This window comes from Aquarana catesbeiana, linkage group LG03 (genome assembly GCF_042186555.1).
Source record: "Aquarana catesbeiana isolate 2022-GZ linkage group LG03, ASM4218655v1, whole genome shotgun sequence".
In the NCBI taxonomy this organism is placed as follows: domain Eukaryota; kingdom Metazoa; phylum Chordata; class Amphibia; order Anura; family Ranidae; genus Aquarana; species Aquarana catesbeiana.
In genome coordinates, this window is record NC_133326.1 from 605864695 (window position 1) to 605887711 (window position 23017).

The 23017-nt window shown below is 43.5% G+C and overlaps 1 protein-coding gene across 2 annotated transcripts in view; it reads right to left on the reverse strand.

Annotated features, from left to right (window-relative positions):
• AEBP1 (AE binding protein 1) overlaps positions 1 to 23017 on the reverse strand; it is an 86021-nt gene that overhangs the window by 42790 nt on the left and 20214 nt on the right. For both annotated transcript variants that reach the window (XM_073622190.1, XM_073622191.1), the window contains exons 4-6: positions 11797 to 11862; positions 5935 to 6000; positions 3938 to 4018 (exon numbers count right to left, since the gene is read on the reverse strand). In XM_073622190.1, the coding sequence (XP_073478291.1) occupies positions 3938 to 4018; positions 5935 to 6000; positions 11797 to 11862 (213 nt within the window). The remainder of the gene's footprint in view (positions 1 to 3937; positions 4019 to 5934; positions 6001 to 11796; positions 11863 to 23017) is intronic.

The following is a 23017-nucleotide window of genomic DNA, read 5'->3' on the forward strand; positions in this document are numbered from 1 at the left end:
ACACCAAACATGGCAGGGTGTATAAGTCTTGCCATACTGTGTAGCAAAGCATTGCACATAACTCTCCCCAGTGGACAGAAACAGAGTATTCAACACATATTGGAAGCCAGTGACTGACCCATCGACACTGCATTCCACCTAAAACTAAAATTCCACTTTTGGGTAGACTGATTTTCACACTCTAGGCTGAGATGCCTGAGATTCATTCTCACTGGAGTTCATATTGTCTGGCCATAGTTCTTGTGAGTAGTGTAGAAACTTTTTCTCAGTGTGAATCTTTATCAGCAGTTCTCAGAATGAATTATGATGGCAGACAGTGGCCCTCCTTCTTGCAAATAACCCTTTATTGAGAAAGTATGGAGGCTGCTATTGCACTAGTTCCCTGGCTGTCATGTTGATAACATAACTTCAGTACTCTAAATCACTGACTTAGAACACATACACTGGGAAAATAAGTATTTCCTCCCCTGCAGATTTTGTACGTTTGCCCACTTACAAAGAAATGAAGGGTCTATGATTTTTATCATAGGTGTATTTTAAATGATAAAGATAGAATATCAACCAAAAATCCAGCACCCAACAGTCATATCCTGTAATGCCGCGTACACACGGTCGGACTTTCCGGCAGGAAAAGTCCGACGGAATCTTTTCATCGGACATTTCAATCGTGTGTGGGCCTCATCGGACTTTTTTTTTTTTCGAAAATTCTGACGGACCTAGAAATAGAACATGCTTTAAATCTTTCCGACGGAATCAGTTCCTATCGGGAAAACCGCTCGTCTGTATGCTGTTCCAACGGACCAAAACGACGCATGCTTGGAAGCAAGTACGAGACGGAAATTATTGGCTACTCGCTATTGAACTTCCTTGTTCTAGTCCCGTCGTATGTGTTGTACGTCACCGCGTTCTAGATGGTTGGACTTTGGTGTGATCGTGTGTAGGCAAGACAGTTTCAGCGGAACTCCGTCGGAAAAGCCTTCAGAGTTTATTCCGACGGAAAAAACGGTCGTGTGCATGCGGCATTACACACTGTGACAGTGCCAGCCATGATAGAGCACCTGCACCTGCCTGTGTTTTATAATGCTGATGATCTTAACCTGCCTGTGTTGCTGTTCAGCAGGGGACCTGTCTGCTGATCTCCCGCTGAGTGGAGTGGGCAGATGACACTCAGCTTATGCAAAGTGGACACAGACACAGCCTGCTCTGCTCTAAGGATGGCTGTCTGTTTACACCCGACTGTCTTCCAGTCCGATCCGCTAAACAGAGGGAAACGGGTCCCCTTCCATTTTGTTTAGCGGATCGGATCGAAGGTAAGCAGGTGTAAATGGACACAAGTCTTCTTAGATCCATCGCTCTATAGTAGTGAATCGAGGGTCAGATCAGGTCCACCTGAAAACTGGGCAAGCGGACCTGATCAGACCTGTTGTGTGAACCCACCCCTAACGTTTTCTCTTTAACTGCTTGCTGTCCGCCCTCAGTACATTTTCAGTACAGTACAGAGTGCTAACCCACTCTGTCATTGGCTACAGCAGGATTTTGTCAGCAGGTCCTGGCCAATGACTTATGGCCAAGACATGCTGATCAGCTGTAGCCAATCACAGCACAAAGTCCTGTGTTTACAAACACAGGGCTCCATACACAGATCAGCAATCTGGCTATGTCTTCTCCCTGCAAAGCAGGGAGAAAAACAGCCAGATATGTTAGTAAAAGCAATATATGTTACACACATGACACTTGTTAGGCACACAGTTAACCCCTTTATTGCCCGCTGATATTAATACAGAATACTTTATTAATCCCAAAGGGAAATTGTTATGACACAGACACACTTAAAGACAACACAAGATCACAATAAACTAAACAAGATGCAAAAACACAACAAAATTACCAATAACAGCCATGAGCACCAAATAAACAAAATTAAAACTACAATGCAAATAAAACATCCATACAATTAAAATACAACATAGAATAAATAACACAAGTTAAAATAACAGACAATCAAACTATCAAAAACAAATAATATACCACTTTCTCTATCACCACCCCAAATAATAACCAAGACAATACCAACATATTATAAAAACAACACAAAATCCTGATCTGAAACCAGAATTAAATCTTCACCTCCGGCCCTCGCAGAAAATAATTATATATCTTGATTGCCACAGGCAAAAGTGATTTTCTGTGTTGCTCTATGGGGCATTGTGGGTGTAACAATCTGTCACTGATTGTACTCCGCAGACTGACCAGCGTATTGTAGAGTGGGTAGGAGGAGTTGTCCAAGATAGAACGTAACTTGAACAACATTCTCCTCTCCAACACTATTTTAAAAGACTCCAATTCCAATCCAACATCACTGGGCTTGTGAATCAGTTTTTTGAGTCTGTTGGTGTCAGACAGTCTAAGCCTGCTTCCCCAGCATGTCACTGCATACAGGAGAGTGCTGGCCACCACAGACTCATAAAACATCTTCAGCATCGTCCGGCAGATGTCAAAGGACCTCAGTCTCCTCAAAAAGTAGAGGCGACTCTGGCTCTGGCTCTCTGACCCAGCTAGTGCCATTACTATAGTGTACACTATACAGTATTTTAGCTGATCACTGTATTAGTGTCACTATTGATGTCAGTGTCAGTTAAGCTAGCCATAGATGGTTAGAATCTTGCCCAGTTTAACAGGGATCGGCTAAGATTTGAACCATCTATAGGGAAGGTGGATTGAAGATTGGCTTCGGTACAACCAGCCTGTCCAATTTTTACATGCAATTATTGTTTCAAGGCGGAGTCTGGGGGGAGGGCTGAAGGGGGCCCTGTCAGGTATGCTGTACAGGGCCCCATGATGTCTATGAGCAGCCCTGCCTATAGTGCCATTAGCCCCCGGGTTGCTCTTGATGAGCTGTGTTTTAGCAGTTCACACTGAGGTTTGTGAGGTCTAACTGTAATTTAGAGAGAGAACTGACAGTGGTTGTTAGAATTGTTCTAGGCCGTCAGGAGCATTTTTGGCCCTATAGATTTCGACATCTGAAAATGTACAACATGAACTTTTTACTAGAGTTCTATAAGCGCTGTGTTGCATGTTTGCCAGCTAAACCATGCTCTCCACCCCTAATCTCATGCCCCTAGTGCTTTCTTTTGGCTAAAACAAAAACACCTGAAGCTTGAATACACATGTAAAACACTTGTAATACATTTCTAAAATGCTCATATACAGTATGCTTGCAAAACTCTCAAATAAAACCGTCTAACAATCACTCTTCCCAGGTGTGAATGCAGCCTTAGGAATAGCCAACAGTAGTTCATAACAAGGTTTGTGAGGATGGTAGAACTTCTCAACTTCCATAAGGTCATTATTGTTGTTTCACATAGCCATACTCTCTCACTTCTGCTACCTGCTGGGGGGAAGTTTTCTTTATTAAATCTGAATTCAAGGTATGGCAATTTTTACAAAGTTACATTGATCTAGTTTGGACCAATATAAGTATATATGCGCCATACCTGTGAGAACCCCTTGGAATTTGGAAATCACTGTAGTAGGCACTGCTACGCCAGTAATCTCCACTAGCTTCCAGGTCGTGTGCTGAGCAGCCGCTCTGCTGCTTACTAAACACAGGTGGTCGCCCACTCGACATAGGCGCCATTCAGAGAAAACTCCCCGTTTATGCAATGAATGCAAAGTGTTCTCTGATTAGACAAGGTGAAGATTGTGACGCCACTGCCCTGCTCCCCACCTCGTCCAATCAGAATAAGCTTTGCTTTCATTGAGAAAATGCAAAGTGTTCCTTGAATGATGCCAGTGCATCTTTAAGAAGGTAAATCTTGGCCTTGGCATCTTATCACTGTAATTTGGTAAAAGTATGCCTCAGTTATAGAGACTGCAATAGTGCAGGATTCTGATCTCCACAGCTGTTTACAGCTACACATAAAGGAATAGTACTCACTGGGTGTAGGTTTTACATATACTGGACGATCAGGTTTATGTTCTGGAACTTTAGGCCTCTTTGGATACTTGCTGTGGCCATCTGCATAGGAAAACGATAACATACAGGGAAATTAATTGTAAAAAAAAAATCACGGAATCAAATGGAAGTAAAAGAGTGACAAAATATAATAAAGTGAATTGAAAGAAAAGCATTTCACCTGAAAACAAACTCAATAATGGACATAACTAATACAATTCTGTTACACTTTATAAAGCTAATACATAGACAATACATCCCATCATAACCTGATCAGTACCGTGGTCATAATAGAATTCAATTACACCCTAAGACAACCGCACCCCTATTGAGTATTAGGATCTGGCTACTAGACACACATTCAATATACAAATCTCTTACACTTTATACAGGCATAGTACATTACACCATCCTTCATGACTTGACCCCTGACATGGTCATATTAGAATTCTATTACACTCTGCACCTCATATTGGGACCTCACTACTGGACATATCATATTAATACAATTCTGTGAAGTTCTATATGGTACATCGCACCTCCTATCAATGAATATGACCAATGGATACATCATCATATTACAATTCTAATAGATTCTATACAGGCATAATACACTACACCATGCTTCATGACTTGACCCCTGATATGGTCATATCAGAATTATTTTACATTTCTTTCATAGTACTCCCACACCTTCTATCAATCGATCTAACTACTGGATAATCATCATATCAGAATTCTAATATACGCCACACTACTTGTCACTGGATAGGACAACTGGATATATCATCATAATACAATTCTATTACACTCCATATAAGCTTAACTCTCTACCACCACTGATCATAACCCAAGCACTGCACATGATTATAATTGACTTATAATCAGTGTTGCCAACCACCAGTATTTTTACTGGCAGCCAGTAAAAAATGGGGACTTTTCTCCTGCCAGTAAATACCAGTGAAAGAAAAAGGTTGCCTGCTACAGTGTGTTCTGACTGTGCCGGCAGTGTGTCTCGTGAAGTCATGGTGCAAGGGAACAGAGCAGGTCTGCGGAACGGGAGGAAGGCAAGCTGGGAGTGGACTGAAGGAACCCCCTGGTATGGAGAGAGAGGGTCACTGTGAATCAGAAGGGGACATGTCCTGTCGGTGAGGTGTCATCATCTGTGCTGCTGCACACTGCTGTCAGTGTCACTGTGAGTCAATTTCATGTGTGTGCCGCTCATTCTAATTTCTTGCCCTCTCGATTCTTGTTCCTGAGCTACTTATTTACTATATTGAAAATAAAATAAGAAACACGTTTTTTCATTAATATCTACCTTAAATCTCTTTGCTAATTGCATATTGTATTTGTTTGTAGCCTAAATACTGAAATTTGCACTTAAAACTGTCATTTTGTAACTTTTGGATATGCCAGCAAAAACTTGACTGTGCCAGTAAATTTTGGGTGTTGTGTAAGTAAATTTCAATCTGGTAGGTTGGCAACACTGCTTATAATATACTCCATATTATACATAGTATACTACAACACTCATCACAAGCTGAACCATGGATATGATCAAGAACGGTTCTGTAATGCCAGCGACATAGCACAATATTCCTTCAAGCTAGACTAGATCCATGGATATATTCATAATATAAATCTATACTGCACCCCCAATATAACCTGACTACTGTCAGTGATCACTCATACCTGCTGGCATGTTACTATGTAATTTAAACCTTCAAAAACAAATAAATTGCATGTCTATGCCTTGGTGATTGACTGCACTACAAATTAGGAAGGAGATCTGAGCCTCTTGGTCACTAAAAGTTGATGCAATGAAACTTCACCGATTATAGCCAATGCTAACTGCTGATTTCTGATTTGCCAAACGTTCTTGCACCCTATTGCGCATTTCCCTGTTATTGTACAGTTCAAAATGGTAAAATGTGAAAAAGGTTTAAAGCAGGACAAGAATAAATCAGATGAATTCCTACAGTCATCATAATCTTCTCTCTCCAGACGGTCATTGTAATCTTCAGTTGGAGGCTCCTGATCCACGCCTGTAATAGAGAGTATTGTCAGTCAGTATCAATTGTGTCATTTAGGGGGATACAGATCCCACTGTGTGTTCTGGTAAATCAACAGTTAAATACATGGTACTCCACTTCCCATCGATATTTTAGAGACATAATAGAAGGATAACTGGTTTGCATGCTAAATTGGCTGTACAGTGAAAACACATTTTGTTTGACTATGGTAAGGGCAATAGCCTGTGGTAAGTAGCCTTTGTTTTTTTCCTGGGCATTCCCCAGACTTTGTTGTTACATGTTTTAGCCTTCCAATGCGATAGCCAGCTATAAATGAGGGTGGTGGCAAGCTTTGGTTTCACGTGTGTGTTTGTATTGGTCCAGCAGCGCACACCTTTGCAGCCATTGTGCTACTTGCTGGGTGTTTGGTGTGCTCCTGTACCTTTAAGAAGGGGTGGGCTCCCCTTCAGTCCACCTGCCCTCGTTTATACATTAGAATGCATGTGCCTCCACTGTGGGGACACTCATATTTTAGTGTTAGGACCACAGATACCAGGGTGCCGTGACGTGGCTCTGTGGCTCACGCATGCGTTTGCAAATGCGTGCGGACTAAACCCCTGTTTTTAACGCATACTGTTAGACAGGTCAATTTGGTTGTCTGTGAGCTGGTGGTAAGTAGGATTTGTTTTTTTTCCTGGGCATTCCCCAGACTTTGTTGTTGCATAGAACATAGACCAATAACTGTTGGTTTGAGGGTCCCTTCAAAGTGCTACGGAAAAAGTGTCAGCACTATATAAAGGATAAAACATGCTAAACATATGTTTTCAACCATAAATATGCAAACCTCAACCATATGTATGCATTGCCTTCATGAATTTGAAACATAAGAGGGCAAACACACATTGTCGTTCTACAGAGCACTCCATAAACATGTAACATCGGCTCAGCAGACTTAAAGACTTAAAAGGTACAAGGGGATGACAGGTAGCAGGAGGCTGGTGCCGGCTTATCAGTGGGAAACAGTTGTCATTGAGATAATTCTCCAGTTGCTCATACCTCCAGTGGTCGGCTTGAGGGGTTTGGGATCTCCCATAGACATGAGATCACCAACAGGTAAGTGACATGTCATAGTCATCTTTTTATAGTGGCTTTTTGGGAGTATTCTCTTTTAAGTTTTAAACAAATCTGTTGTTAAGTATTAGAAGCTCCAAAGAGAAGTGGCCATTCTTTGACTTCTGGGGTAGTATGGGGACAGTGATGTCACTTTCGGAAAATATGAATACGCCCAATATGAGTGTCCTGCAGACTGGAAGACAAAGATAGACTGTTTTCATGTTGGGCTTCTAACATGGGTGTGATAGACTTCATTTGTGAAAGGTTACTTTTGATGTTTTAAAACATCTTTTAATGTTTTTTTTTTTTAACTATGTAACTTCCTTTAGTGGCCAATTCAATTCTGCATATGGTAAGTGTTAATAACATATACAATGTGTTAAATTGGCAATAGACAACAGGTGGTAGTGGATAAGCAGACATAAATTGACCATGTTACTTTAAACATGCATGCTTGGAGAGTGAGAATGCATATACTGCTGGCATTAACTTACTATCATTGAAACAATGGCGGATGATGAGTTTAGTTGAATGTAAAATTTTACTAATTTTTGAAGCCTCTTAGATGGCCATGATGTTTTCATCTGCCTAGGTTTTGGAGAACTTTCAAATAAAGTTTGTGTGGTTGACTCCAAATTATGACAGCTGTGGAATTAGGACAGGGAGTGGAGTAGCTCAGTGAACAGAGGTTCTCTATTGGTATGTATAAATTCCTTTATTATTCTCCATACAAAGCACAACACAATCTGAGAAATTCATAAACGGGTGTGGAAATCATCCTTTAGAACTCCAGCAAGGCACAGCACTGAAGTGGCACTGCTTGCACCCAATTCATGTATGAATCTGTCAATACTCGCACTGAGGCATTTTGTAGAAGGGGCGGGCAAAACCTCATGGGAAGCTGAGAGACTAGTTCCCCATGAGGTCCATTTTATCTATGATTAACAATGCATTTGGATGGATCCATAGTAATAATTCAGTCCAATACCAGCTTTTGAATACTCCCACTGCTGTGCGCTGTCAATCACAAGCAAGGCAGACCTGGTGGGGAACCGGTCTCAGATTGCCCCATCAGTCTCTACCCACCCAACAGGTGCAGCGGCTGAGTAGGCGGAGCCTAAAGAGGAACTTGGAGACCAGTTCCCCATCAGGTCTGCCTTGTATGTGATTGACAGCACACAGCAGTGGGCGTATTTGAAAGCTGTTATTGGACTGAACAGTCAATCACAAAATCTATCAGGGAATTTGAATTAAGATTTTTGGCCAGTTTATAATTAAAAATGGATAATCTGTGTACTGGTGCTCTTCTAAAGTGGGAATCTTTCTGTGTGTACCCCCATAAATCAGCAGTCTGAGATGAGCTGTTAAAAAGTTCCCAGGTTAACTGAGCTTGGATCTGTCAAGCCTTTACTGGCTCGTGTACCCCCATAAATCAGCAGTCTGAGATGAGCTGTTAAAAAGTTCCCAGGTTAACTGAGCTTGGATCTGTCAAGCCTTTACTGGCTCATGCAGTCTGACCATGGAAATCTTGAGACTCACATGAGTGTCTAAGACTGGGCTGTGTCATGTTGGAAAAAACTGAGAAGCTCCAAGCACAGTAGTAGCTTTGAAGACTGCTTAGCTCATCAGGAAGATCCCTGTCGGTCAGCAGCAGGAGGAGGCATGCCCTCTGGTCTTTCTCTTTTTAGTTGAGAAGTAAAAAAACAAAGAAGTCGGAAGAGCTGCCAGTATCATAAATTTAATTTTTCAGAAATATGCCACAATGAAAAGAAACACAACAAAGCTAAACATTAGTTAGGAACACATATATAAAAAGTGATTGACACTTTCATGTGCCTAGATTTGCCTCTATTTTCTCATGTTTTTTTTGCCACAGTACTAAAGTTTTCCAGCAGTGCAGGTAAGTCACAACCAGGAAGCAGAGATTACTTACTGTATTTATTAATTAAAATATGGCATCCCCCATAAATATATGGGGATATTGAGCCGGGGCAGCTCAATGGCCATTCCAATTGCCATTCTGATTACTTTACTAGTTCAATATACACTGTGATTACTGGAGATATGGCTTGGCTGCTCTACCCTCCAGCCTTCACCCACCTGCTAAATTATCTGACCATAGGGGAAAAGTTGGTTCAGCTTTTTGGTAGTGTTGGTAGGAATACATTTGGGCTGCAATACACTGTAGTGGTGCAGAGAGGTGAGGCAGAACAAGACTGGTGACCAGGACGATGTGTGGGGAGGAAAGGGTAACTGGTAATGCAGATTTTGTCAATGGACCCTATGATTTATCTTTCCAGGACAAGGAAGACCTTCTGGGCAAACTGACCTGCTGTCTGAAATGCTTTAGCGCAATAAGTGCTTGCCTGTAGGCAGTGGCGGCCGGTCCATAAGGGGCTCAGGGGCGCCACCCCTCCAAAGTTCCCAAAGTTAGTTTGCCAAATAAGAAAGCTAAGTATAGAACGATTTATTTTTAAATAAAGGATAATATGACTAACATTTTTTAACATATTAAAGTTAAAAAATGTTAGTCGTATTATCATTTATTTAAAAATAAATTGTTTTATGTATGTGCACTTTGCAGGGCACCGGACTAATGGGTGTCTATTAGGTCCATCAATTTTTGACAAGCATGTGATTTTAGCCCGGGGCTCTAATTGGATTGTCTTAGGTTGTCCTCCCACTTTTGAATTTAGCAAATCAATATTTGCCATTGCGTCACTTCTGGTTTCCAGCTTCTCGTCCCGGCCAATCAGGAGGCTGAAGATTTGGAACCTGGAAAGAAGACCGAGTTAACACAGACACTGCATCAGGGGAGCCGTGACAGCGTAGGGCTGGAGGGCTCCATTTGTAGGTAAGTCTCACGGCATCCTCTGGTGAGTGCAGACCTGGAGGGCTTTGTTTGCGCCCCCCCAAAAAAATTTTTTAGCACCAGCCACAACTGCCTGTAGGCTTGTTTGAGTCAATTAGCATTTTCATAAGGAAGCCAGCAATGGTAACCACCATATTAAAGAGAGAGAAAAAAGAATCCTGGACGGCCGCACTCCATGAAAATGAAAACACCTTTATTGTAACAAAAATACCAAAACAGGTCACACAGCGAGTGGATATTGCAGGACAGCAGCTAACGCGTTTCACATCTACTGATGCTTACTCACCATATTAAAGAGGAAGTAAACTTCCTCTGCTGACATTTACCTATAGGTAAGCCTATAATAAGGCTTACTTATAGGTAATGTATATTTCTCCTAAACGTGTACTGTTTAGGAGATATTTACTTTAAATGCACACAGTGACATCACTGGCACATGTGCTCTGAAAGAATGGCCACGGGTGCTGTTCCTTCCGAGCCCTGTGCTGTGAACGCCGGCTGTGAGGTCATCGAGGCTCTGGCCAGTCACAGGACCAGAGCCCCCCAACCCGGAAGCAAGATGGGTGAAAATGGAAGCGGTTGCAGCGCTGACATCGCGGCAATGGAACAGCTTCGTTTTAAGGTAAGTTTCACATAATGTGCTACATTATGACTTTACCTTGCAGGAAGAAAAAAAAACAAACTTCCAGCGGTATACAACTGCTTTAATGACAAGTTGATCTAGATTTTAAGACTCAAATAGTAAACACAAATAAAAATTATACGTTTTGACATTTGGTATATATACATACTTTAGAAAACAACTATACCTTTGGTACAGAAATTCCCTTTAAGGAATTCAGGCCCTTGCTAAGTGCAGCCCATCTGTTCCAATACGTACCTTACCTTCTGTAAATGTCCTCACTGGACATTTTCATCCTACACATATGCACCCTGGCCCCATTTCATTCCTATGGGAACAGCTGTGCACTGCAGAACCACTGGAGGCTGCCATGTGTACAGATCCCCATAGGAATGAATGGGGCCATAGTGTGCATGCACAGGCTGAGGCAGATGTTTTCAGAAGCAAGGCAGTGCAGTGACTGGTAGGATTACACAGTGAAGATCACTGGATTATGGACAGTATAGAACCAGGTGCGCTGCACTCAGTGGGGGAAAGGGGAAGGGGGGATAGAGCCTTTATTGATAAACCAATATTGTTGATGGCTTCCAACTTTCAGCCAAGCAACTAGCTTGTTCTATTGGAGGTCAACAGAGGTAATCTCTAAGTTTCTGTCAGCAAAGGTTTCCTTTAAACTGACCATAGACATTAAATGATGTTTGAATTATGTATGCTGAATGAATTTTCTTCCAGTAAATTTTGCATTAACATGCATGTTCATATTAAAAAAAACATTGGTCTTTATTCAATGAAAGCACCAGTCTAATTTGTGCAGAAAAATAGTGACCAGCTGGGAAAACCTAATTTGCAGATTGACTTTTGCTAGGAATTTAGACAGGAGTGACTGCTCACATCTGGCTGTAGATATTAATATAATTGTCCAGCCTGGCCAAATCAGCTAAATTGACAAGGATCTCATTTCTATGGGCAGCTTGGACTCTTAGATTAAAGTTGTAGCATACTAAGTTGATTCATAGTGATCCAGCATGTGTCTGAACTATACAGTACACGCAGTAATGTTATACTAATTTTCGTTCTAATGCTTTCCATGTCTGGATAAATCATTAGGCAGCCAGACAGAGGGGCCTTTGTGGCTAGTTTCCTTTGCTGTGTACTGTCTCCTACTCCATTAGTGGTCACATGGTGGAGTGATAGTTGTATGAATAAAGGAGAACTCACGTACCAGGCTGAGGTCTGCGATCCTCTCTGTCCGGTTCCTCAGGTTCTGGAGGTGGCTCCACATATCCTCCTGGAACACGAAATAATGAATGTCACTTAGACATTAACCATTTATATACATATTAGAATAATCTAAGTGCAACAAGAAACCAACTGTCCTTGTTTTGACCAATTTAAACTTGAAATAAATAAATCTGATTGGCTGGTTTCTGCTAACTTCACGTCATACTTTTTTTGGTTTATGAAAACATTTTTTAAATGACCTGACTGAAACACAAGCACAACAGTGTAATATAATTGCAGCTTACCAGTCCATAGAAGTGGTGACTGCATCAGTTTTTGTTTTTCTTTCAGGCTTTTTATTCTCATTTTTACCAGTATCCATTTACAACAAACGTAGCCACCCTCTAACAGGAAGTCAGATCACACCAGCAATAGAAGGGACTTTTCTGAGTTAAGGAAACATATTGATCAGAATTTTCTATTTGGAACCAGAGTTTAAGGTCAATTTAAGGTGGGGAGGATTGTATAGTGCATTGGATACTGGCTACTGTAAACTGTTACAACCACTCAGCTATCAAGAACCTGTCAAACAGATACTACAAACACTTTCAATGGTATCTATAGCAGACCAAATGGGAGCATATTAAAGTGATTGTAAAAGGTTCAAGCTGGCACTCTCCCCTCCTCCTCTTCACCATGTGCCACCATAGAAAGCTGCTTCCCATGGTGGCACACGTGTGGGCTTAATCCTGAGCTGTTCTGTGTGTGACTATTGGCCCTGCCCCCCCACTCCCTCATCACTGTATTTGATTAACAGCAGCAGGAACCAATGGCTCCCGCTGTGCTCACTGGATTTAGTAAAGAGGAAGAGAGAGCAGCGGCACTGCTTTTGGGCCCCACGCTCATTTTTGGGATTGGGCTGAGGTAAGTATTTGGAGGGAGCTGTACATAAAAGGTTTTTTAGTTTAATGCAGAGAATGCATTTAAGAATGCATTTAAATGTAAAAGTTATCAGCAAATACTGTAGCTGCTGACTTTTACTAATAGAACACTTACCCGTCCAGTGATCCAGCACTGTTCTCACTCGAGCCGGCCCTTTTGCTGTTTTCAGGTCCAGGCACCGGCATATTTACTGGCTTCCCACTGTCCACGCATTGCGCTTTGTGAATGGTACCGCAGATTTCTGGGACATGTAACGTCCCAGGAAGTGCAGAGAAATGGGTTAAACCATGAAGCTCATGAAAGGAGAAAAGAGTTCAAGATTCACCAGAAACAAGAGACAAGGCAATAAAAGTCTAAAGATGCCTTTCTCAGCCTTTTCAACACAGAGAAACCCTTGAAATAACTTTCCGGTCTCAGGGAATCCCTGCTAAAAATTACTATACATATAACTCATGATACATTAATGTGATGGTCATTGGGAAGAATGCTCCTTACACTTGTGTTCATTGAGAAGAATTACCCCCTTACAGATAGTTAAAAAGTTCATTGGTGTCAGTGGGAACTTATCCAAGAGGCAGAAATTGCTCATTGCTCAAGGAACCCCTAGCAACCTCTGGAGGAACCCTGATTGAGAAACCCTGGTCTAAAGGATCAGACAGGGAGCTTCCCAATATTTCATTGGCTCAACAGGAAGAGCTACTGCTGGACACAGCAGAGGTTGTGGGTTCAGATCCCAGCCTTGAAAACTTTAAGGAAGTTAATTGATGTTGTGAAAAGTGCAGTAACGCATATCAACCAGATTTTAGAATACAGTTGTCAAATGACTAAAAGTTTATACATTGTAATTGCTCTTCCACTGCTTTATAAAATATAAACTTGTGTTTTATATTTTGTTTCTAGTATATTTTAATATTGTTGTGCAAAATGTTATCAAACTCAAACCATAGCACCATGCAGGAAACACGTGTTGGATACCATCAGTGTCTGGAGCTCTTCAAGAGGGCCAAAATGTGACCAAACACACACTGCAAAGCTAAGTAAGTAAGTATACATTTTCTTCTTTTACAGGTTGAACGGAATTTATTTTTTCACTCTAATAACAGGGTCAGATAAAGGCCGGTGTCCATGGGCATTGGACTTTGGTTAATCACCTTGACATCAGTTTGGGACACTTCTGAGATCATTAGGCCCAGGTTCACACTATAGCGTTCTCAGACATCGCATGTGATTTGTACCTGCACCGCAGGTGCCGATCACATTCAATGTCTGTGTGAGTTCAGTCATACAGCTGTATGGCTAAACTCGCATTGGATTCACAGAAAAAAAAAAAAAAAGGTGCAGGGACTTTTTTTCCCCGCACTGGAATCGGATCGCATGGGTGTTCTCACCCATGTGATCCATTTCCTGTCTGAATCCACAGTTCGCACTGCGATCTGTGAACCGATCTGGGGGTGTCATTGTATTGACAGCCACAGCGGATCGCAGAGGGCAGTGTGAACTGCCTGCGGGAGAGATGCGATGCGGGAACTGGCGCTGGAATCACGCTGGTTCCCGCATTGCTACAGTGTGAACCTAGGCTCAGGGTTCATTGACAGGTGCATTTGATAGGCAGTAGACCTCCTTCTAACCAGTGTTCTGTTTCGAGTGGGCTTGGCATTTCCATAGACTTGTATAGGAATGCAAACTTGTATAGGAACTTCATTCAGTATTTAGCTGAGTGTAGCTTATATCAACTGGATAACAGCTGTGGCCTACTTCAACTGGCTAGGGGCTGCAAAGAAGTGAGAGGGCCTCATGTGGTCCACAAAAACACCATTCTGACATGTCTGATATAGCAGAACTTGGGACATATGGACACCATACATCTTCCACAAGCTATAAATAATGTTGAATGCTGCTCCACTTCTTTTAGCACAGGAGATCTGCACTAGGCTTTGGTGTTTCGGATACAAAAATATTGAGGAATGAGACATTTCCTGTCTGTTCTCCATGTATTTAATCCAGGACTCGCTCCTTCTATTTCCAAAACACCCACTTAAAGGCCAAGTTCACATTTACCAGAAAATAACCTATGCAGTCAAGGGGCCCCAGTAGGTATTAAAAACTGCGGAGCTTTGTAAAATGTTACTATCATACTCATAGGTCATTTGGGCCCCCCCAGAAACATGACCGAAGGTTTCGGGAGGTTAAATGTCAGCCAAGTGAAAAGACATCTGTGTCAGTCCTGTACAGTGAATCTGTGGTGATATGTATGTGGGTTTGTGTGAGTATGAGTGTAAGTATGTGTGTGTGAGTGTATGTACTGTATATGTGTATGTGTGTTGTTTAAATGATTCATAGGGGTACTGCTTTTATGCACATAGGGTGAGATGAATCATAAGAAGTGCTGTACACTAGTCCAGGGTGTATACACTTCTGACCCCTGTACTCTACTTGCTGGGCTGTAGGTTACTTTTACTCCTGACCCCCACACTCATGCATTACTTGTACATGTACACACTCCTGTCCTCTGCACTCTGTACATTACACACTCCTGTCCTTTGCACTCTGTACATTACACACTCCTGACTAGGGATGAGCCAAACACCCCCCCAGTTTGGTTCGCACCAGAACCTGCGAACGGACCGAAAATTTGCACGAACGTTAGAACCCTATTGACGTCTATGGGACTCGAACGTTCAAAATCAAAAGTGCTCATTTTAAAGGCTAATTTTCATGGTATTGTCCTAAAAAGGGTTTGGGGACCCAGGTCCTGCCCCAGGGGACATGTATCAATGCAAAAAAAACTTTTAAAAGCGGCCGTTTTTTCAGGAGCAGTGATTTTAATGATCCTTAAAGTAAAAAAAAAAAAAAGTGAAATATTCCTTTAAATATCGTACCTGGGGGGTGTCTATAGTATGCCTGTAAAGTGATGACAAAATGACATTTTTAAAGGAAAAAAAAGTCATTTAAAACTGCTTGCGGCTATAATGTAATGTCGTGTCCTGGCAATATGGATGAAAATCAGTGAGACAAACGACATGGGTACCCCCAAGTCCATTACCAGGCCCTTTGGGTCTTGTATGGATATTAAGGGGAACCCCGTACCTAAATTAAAAAAAGGAAAGCTGTGGGGCAACCAGGCCCTATATACTCTGAACAGCAGTATACAGGCGGTGCAAACAAGACAGGGACTGTAGGTTTGTTGTTAAGTAGAATCTGTTTGCAATTTTGAACTGGTACATTTTCAAAGTGTAGCTTCAGCCAAAAAATCTGTTTTTAAGCTTTTTGGAAAACATAGGGAAGGGTTATCACCCCTGTGACAATTGATTTGCTGTCTGTGCTCCTCTTCAGAAGATTTCACCTCACGTTTTGTCCCAATGACAAATGTTTTTAGAAAATTTGGGGTTTTTAGTGAAACAAGGATTGGTGATAAAGCATCAGTGTAAAGGAGAAAAGCTTTTCCCATATTAACTCTTACAGGAGAGAATTTCCCTTCCTATGGGGTAGATTTCATCTCACTTCCTGTTGTCTCCTTCCGTTTGCAAGTAGGAGTTGTTTGTACGTTGGATGTTTGAAAGTAGAGGCCTGCCCTATATACTCAGCAGAAATTTGGGCCTTAGGTGTTGTTGTGGCCACAACACTGTAAGCTCTCACAGGGCCCTGCTGTGAAAATATTATATCAAGAATTGTAATTACATGCCCCTGTTGAACAGGGTCAGAAAAATTGGGCCTTTGGTGATGGTGGTGGTGATGCTGGTGCCACAACACTGTAAATCCTCACAGTTACTCTTGGTGGGCGCAGAAACGGGCCCTGCTGTGAAATATTATATCAAGAATTGTAATTACATGCCCCTGTTGAACAGGGCCAGAAACATTGGGCCTTTGGTAGTGGTACTGGTGGCACAACACTGTAAGTCCTCACAGTTACTCTTGGTGGGCGCAGAAATGGGCCCTGCTGCAAAGTATTGCATCAAAAATTGTAATTACACGCCCCTGTTAAACAGGGGCTGAAAAATTGGGCCTTAGGCACTGGTGCCGTTGCCACAACACTGCAACCCCTCACAGATACTCTAGTTGGAACGCAGGAATGAGCGCTGCTGCAAAGTATTGCATCAAAAATTGTAGTTACACGCCCCTGTTAAACAGGGGCTGAAAAATTGGGCATTAGGCACTGGTGCTGGTGCCACAACACTGCAACCCCTCACAGATACTCTAGTTGGAGCACAGGAAATAGCCCTGCTGCAAAGAATTGCATCAAAAATTGTAATTACATGCCCCTGTTAAACAGGGGCTTAAAAATTGGGCCTTAGGCACTGGTGGCGGCGCCCAGAACCAAAATAGTTCTTACAAGCTATTAGCATGATCATTGAGGAGGAAGAGGATAATTACTCAGCATAACAGGATAGTCACTCAGCATCAGCATAGGCAGTCTTTCAAGGGATCTGACATTTCCAAAAAAAATTATTCAATTATTCGGTTACATCAGCATCAGGTGCTTGGTATCTGGTGGTGATCCAAGACTGATTCATTTTTATGAAGGTCAGTCGATCGACCGAGACGGTGGACAGACGCACCCTGTGATTGGTTACAAAGCCTCCAGCAGCACTGAATGTGCGTTCCGAAAGAACGCTGGATGCAGGACAGGCCAGTAGCTCAATTGCATACTGTGCAAGCTCTGGCCAGTGATCCATCCTCAAGACCCAGTAACCCAGAGGATTTTCGGTGGGAAAGGTGTCCAAGTCAGATCTTGCCCCTAGGTATTCCTGCACCATGTAAAACAGATGCTGGCGATGGTTGCTGGAACTGATCATACCTTGGGGCTGTGGACTAAAAAATTGTCTGAACGCATCGGTCAGACGGCAACCTTCTCCAACGCTCCTTCTTTGATTGACCGAAGCCTCAGCAACACGTTGTCCAGAAACAGGAGTTTGTAACCTCCCAGTCTCTGGGAACGTGTTGCACAGACCTTTCTGCAAGGCCTCCCGAAGGTGTTTCATCCTCTGCTCCCTCTGCGACGGCAAGATAAGGTCCACAACCTTACCCTTGTAACGTGGATCAAGGAGGGTTGCCAGCCAGTATTGGTCCTTCTCTTTGATACCACGAATACGAGGATCCTTCTGCAGGCTTTGCAGGATCAGGGAGGCCATGCAGCGTAGGTTTGCTGAGGCATTAGGTCCGGAGTCCTCTGGGTCACTAAGGATGACATGATTCGCAGCCACCTCCTCCCAGCCACGTACAAGTCCATGTGTTTCTTGGGACTCTAAATGATCCCTTAAAGACTGCTGCTGATGCTGAGTGCCAGGCTCCACCTCCATACTGACACAATCCTCCTCCTCCTCCTCGTCCTCTTCCTGTGTGATCGGCGGGCACGCAGGAACACTGTCTGGATAAAGGGGGCCTTGAGAGCTAAGGAAGTCCTCCTCTTCCTGCCTCTGTTCTGCCTCAAGTGCCCTGTCCATTATTCCACGCAGCGTGTGCTCCAACAGGTGGACAATGGGGACAGTGTCACTGATGCATGCACTGTCACTGCTCACCATCCTCGTGGCCTCCTCAAATGGTAACAGGACAGTGCATGCATCCCTGATCATGGCCCACTGGCATGGGGAAAAAAATACAGCAGCAGGGCCAACGTTGAGTTCCACCTGGTGGGCATGTCACAGATTAGGAGCTTCTTGGGCAGGTTAAATTCCTTTTGGAGGTCTGCCAGCCGAGCACTGGCAATTATATGACCGGCGAAAATGCACTCAGACTTTCCTGGCCTGCCCCAGGACATCTTGTAAGTCTGGGTACCTGCCCAAGAACCGCTGCACCACCAAGTTAAGGACCTGAGCCAAACAGGGCACATGGGTCAGTTGTCCCTGTTGGAGGGCGGAGAGGAGGTTGGTGCCATTGTTGCAAACCACCATTCCTGCCTTAAGTTGGCGTGGTGTCAACCACCTCTGAACCTGCCCCTGCAGAGCTGACAGAACCTCTGCCCCAGTGTGGCTCCTGTCCCCCAAGCACACCAGCTCAAGCTCCGCATGGCATCTTTTGGCCTGTGTACTTGCGTAGCCCCTTGAATGGCTACGGAGCACCGCTGATTCCGAGGGCAAAGCACAGGAAGAGGCCATGGAGGAATAAGAAGAGGAGGGGGTGGAGGAGAGAGGTGTGTCACAATCATTAGTAGTGGCATTTTGGAGGCGTGGTGGCGGAACAACCTCCAACACTACTACACCTTGTCCTGCATCCTTCCCAGCTGCCAGCAGAGTGACCCAATGCGCCGTGAAACTTAGGTAACATCTCTGTCCATGCCTGCTGGACCATGAGTCAGCAGTAATATGCACCTTACCGCTGACCGCCCTGTCCAGCGAGGCCAAGACATTGCCTTCCACATGCCAGTAGAGAGCCGGAATTGCCTTCCGTGAGAAAAAGTGGCGTTTGGGTACATTCCACTGAGGAACCGCACATTCCACAAACTCACGAAAGGGGGCAGAGTCTACCAACTGAAAAGGTAGCAGTTGAAGTGCTAGCAATTTTGCCAAGCTAGCATTCAACCGCTGGGCATGTGGATGGCTGGGAGCGAACTTCTTTTGGTGGTGCAGCAGCTGGAGCAGGGAAATTTGCCTGGTACAATCTGACGTCGGTGTACCGAAAGCAGATTGCCCACAAGTACTTGGCTGTGACACACCTAATTCTACACCTTCATTCCTGTGAGTGCAGGTCTCAGAGAGGACTGAAGGTATAGTGGGGTTGGAGATCTCAGCTGATGAGGAGCAAGGAGAGGTCCTCTTTGCTCTTTGGTGTGGGTCTTTTAGATACGCTTGCCAACTAACTGCATGGCAGGTCAACATATGTCTGGTCAAGCATTTGGTGCCCAAGCTGGAAATGTTTTGGCCATGCAAGATACGCTTGAGACATATGTTGCAAATAGCAGCGGTGTGATCTGATGCACTCGTCTCAAAAAAGGCCCACACCAAAGAACTTTTGGAATAACGCGCAGAGACAGCAGCGCCCTGCACATGCGGAGCTTTGCGGTGTGATGCAGTCAGTGTGCTTCCCTTAGGCTGGCCCCTGGAGGGCATCCTGCCTTGTTGGTGATGTGCCTCCTCCTCCTCTCTCCTATCAGGCACCCACGTTGAGTCAGTGACCTCATCATCCCCTCCCTCCTCATCACTGGAGCAAACCTGGCAGTATGCTGCAGCAGGGGGAGCATGACTGCCAGATTGCTGTCCTTCTTGGACACCCCCTCTGTCCGTGCTCACATTACTGCCTTCATCTAGCTCAGTATCATCATCAGAGCCTTCTAAACGCTGGGCATCCTCTTGGAGCATGTACCCAACACTGTGGTCAAACAGTTCGAGGGACTCCTCAGGAGGACATGGTGGGGCTAGGGAAGGAGTCACTGATGCCATTGAGCCAAGGGAAGAGGCCGCGTTGGCAGCTGCTTTGCCAGACAAAGTACTCTGAGCATGGGTGAGGGAGGATGAGGAGGATGAGGACGGCTTGGCCACCAAGTCTTCCGCATGCTGCGGCTCAACACGGCCAGCTGCCGAAAAAAAGGCCAAGCGTGTCCCACGGCCACGTGCTGATGAGGATGCACCATCTCCACGACCAGCACCGTTGCCTCTAGACACAGAGCCTGCTTGCCCTCTTTTATTGGCTTGTGGCTGTCTGCCTCTCCTTGTTGGCCTTCCAGACATGCTAATGGCCTGTAGTTGCACTAAGCTGGGATATATAGATAGATAGATAGATAGATAGATAGATAGATAGATAGATAGATAGATAGATAGATAGATAGATAGATAGATAGATAGATAGATAGATCTATATATACTGATACTGTAGCTAGCAAAATCAACTGCCTAACTGCCTACACTAACGTGTAAATACTTTAGCTGCCTGCGGTAGTGATAGAATCAGGAAAACACCACCAACCTTCTACAGGTAGCTTTAGCTGAACACTGTGCAGAGGTCGCACTACACTAACGTGTAAATATTTTAGCTGCCTGCGGTAGTGATAGGATCAGGATAACACCACCAACCTTCTACAGGTAGCTTTAGCTGAACACTGTTCAGAGGACGCACTACACTAACTTGTAGCTTTAGCTGAACACTGTGCAGAGGTCACACTACACTAACTTGTAGCTTTAGCTGAACACTGTAAGGAGGACGCACTACACTAACTTGTAGCTTTAGCTGAACACTGTGCAGAGGTCGAACTAAACTAACTTGTAGCTTTAGCTGAACACTGTGCAGAGGCCGCACTACACTAACTTGTAGTTTTAGCTGAACACTGTGGAGGACACACTACACTAACTGTAAATAGTCTAGCTGCCTGACTGTGGTACTAATAGGATTAAAAGAACACCAGCAATTTTCTTCAGGTAGCTGTAAATACTGTAACAAGACAAGCCTGCCTGTCAGTAGGAAGATAACAGGAACGGATCTAGCTAAACTGAATACAGTATATATATATGTATATATATATATATATATATATATATATATATATATATACACACACACACCACACCTGGGATGCATATATATACACAATACACTGTAAGTGCAGCTAACTGACTGACTGTCCTGCCTAATCTATCTAACTCAAATGAAATGACACTGTCTCTCTCTCTCTCTCTCAGCACGCCGGAACACACTACACAGGGCCGCCGTGCAGGCGGCCTTATATAGTGTGGGGCGTGTTCTAAACCCCCTGAGCCATAATTGGTCAAAGCCACCCTGGCTTTGGCCAATTACAGCTCTCTCTACTGATAGCGCTGTGATTGACCAAGCATGCGGGTCATAGTGCATGCTTGGCCAATCATCAGCCAGCAATGCACTGCGATCCCGCAGTGAATTATGGGCCGTGACGCGCCACACAAATTTGGCACGAACAGCCCATATCGTTCGCAATTCGACGAACGATCGAACAGACGATGTTCGAGTCGAACACGAAGCTCATCCCTACTCCTGACCCCTACATTCTGTACATTACACACTTCTGGTCCCTTCATTCTGTACATTACACACTCCTGACTCCTACATTCTGTACATTACACAATCCTGACCCCTACATTCTGTACATTACACACTTCTGGCCCCTGCATTCTGCACATTACACACGCCTGACCCCTACATTATGTGCATTACACACTTCTGGCCCCTGCATTCTGTACATTACACACTCCTGACCCCTACATTCTGTACATTACACACTCCTGACCCCTGAACTCTGCACATTACTTTCACTCCTGACCACTGTACATGTGGGATCTGGGAGTGTTGCAGAAAAGGCGTAAGAGCCCATGTTTGCCTCTGTAGGATGTTTGCTGAGAGGAAATAAGACACTATTTCTCTTGACTACCCTAAACCATAAATACAGCTCTGATATTCAAACATAAAGTCATAATGTAGCTATCCTTGGGGTAAGACATGTTTGCACACTCAAATATGCAGGGTCAACTGTGCTGTCATAACACGTTTATTTCAATGCAGGGTATATAGAAGAGGAATCAAGATGTGCAGGCAGACACTGCAGTCATTGATTATCTCTGGGAAGGACAACGGAGATCAGGACTGGTCTTCAAGTCTAGCGTTACTGCTTTTTTTTAGACTGGGGTCTTTGACATCTTACACTGGTCTTTGACATCTTATTAGCTTGATCCAAGAGCGAAACAGTCAACTGGGGTATGAGGTGAGTGTACAGTGGAGTAGAAGGTATACTTCCAACCCTACCTCTATTCTAGCTACACAGCAACCCACTCATACCCAACAGGTTTTGTAGTCTTACCTTCACATTATATTACCTTACAATGGCCTTAGCCTTGGATATGTATGCAGGAGATTTAGCTTCTATTCTAGGATGTCGTCAACATTACCAGTAGTGCCAGCTGGCACAACATATACGGTTTGTGGCCTGCACACAAATATGTGGCCCGAAGAGAAAACAGCCTATTATGGTATGGCAGCCTAGAGCTAATAATTTGGGACAACTGAGTGGCATTATTGTAGCAACTCTAGCAACTAATTTATTTCCTACTCTTTTCCTATTTTAAACAGATTTGCACTGCAGAGGTTTGGTATAATTAGTTGGTATAAACAGTTGGTATAAACAGTTTTTTTATCATTGTGTTAATACCTCATTTATAATTTTTTTTACTATGACTTATCAGCAATAACAGTGGTTGAACTTGTCATTCATACAAAATTCATACAAAATAAATACATTACGTACATTAATACAAACAATAGCCGAAACATTAAAAAAGAAAGTAATAAAACAAGGAAGAGTGATTGATATCACTCACAATTTGGGC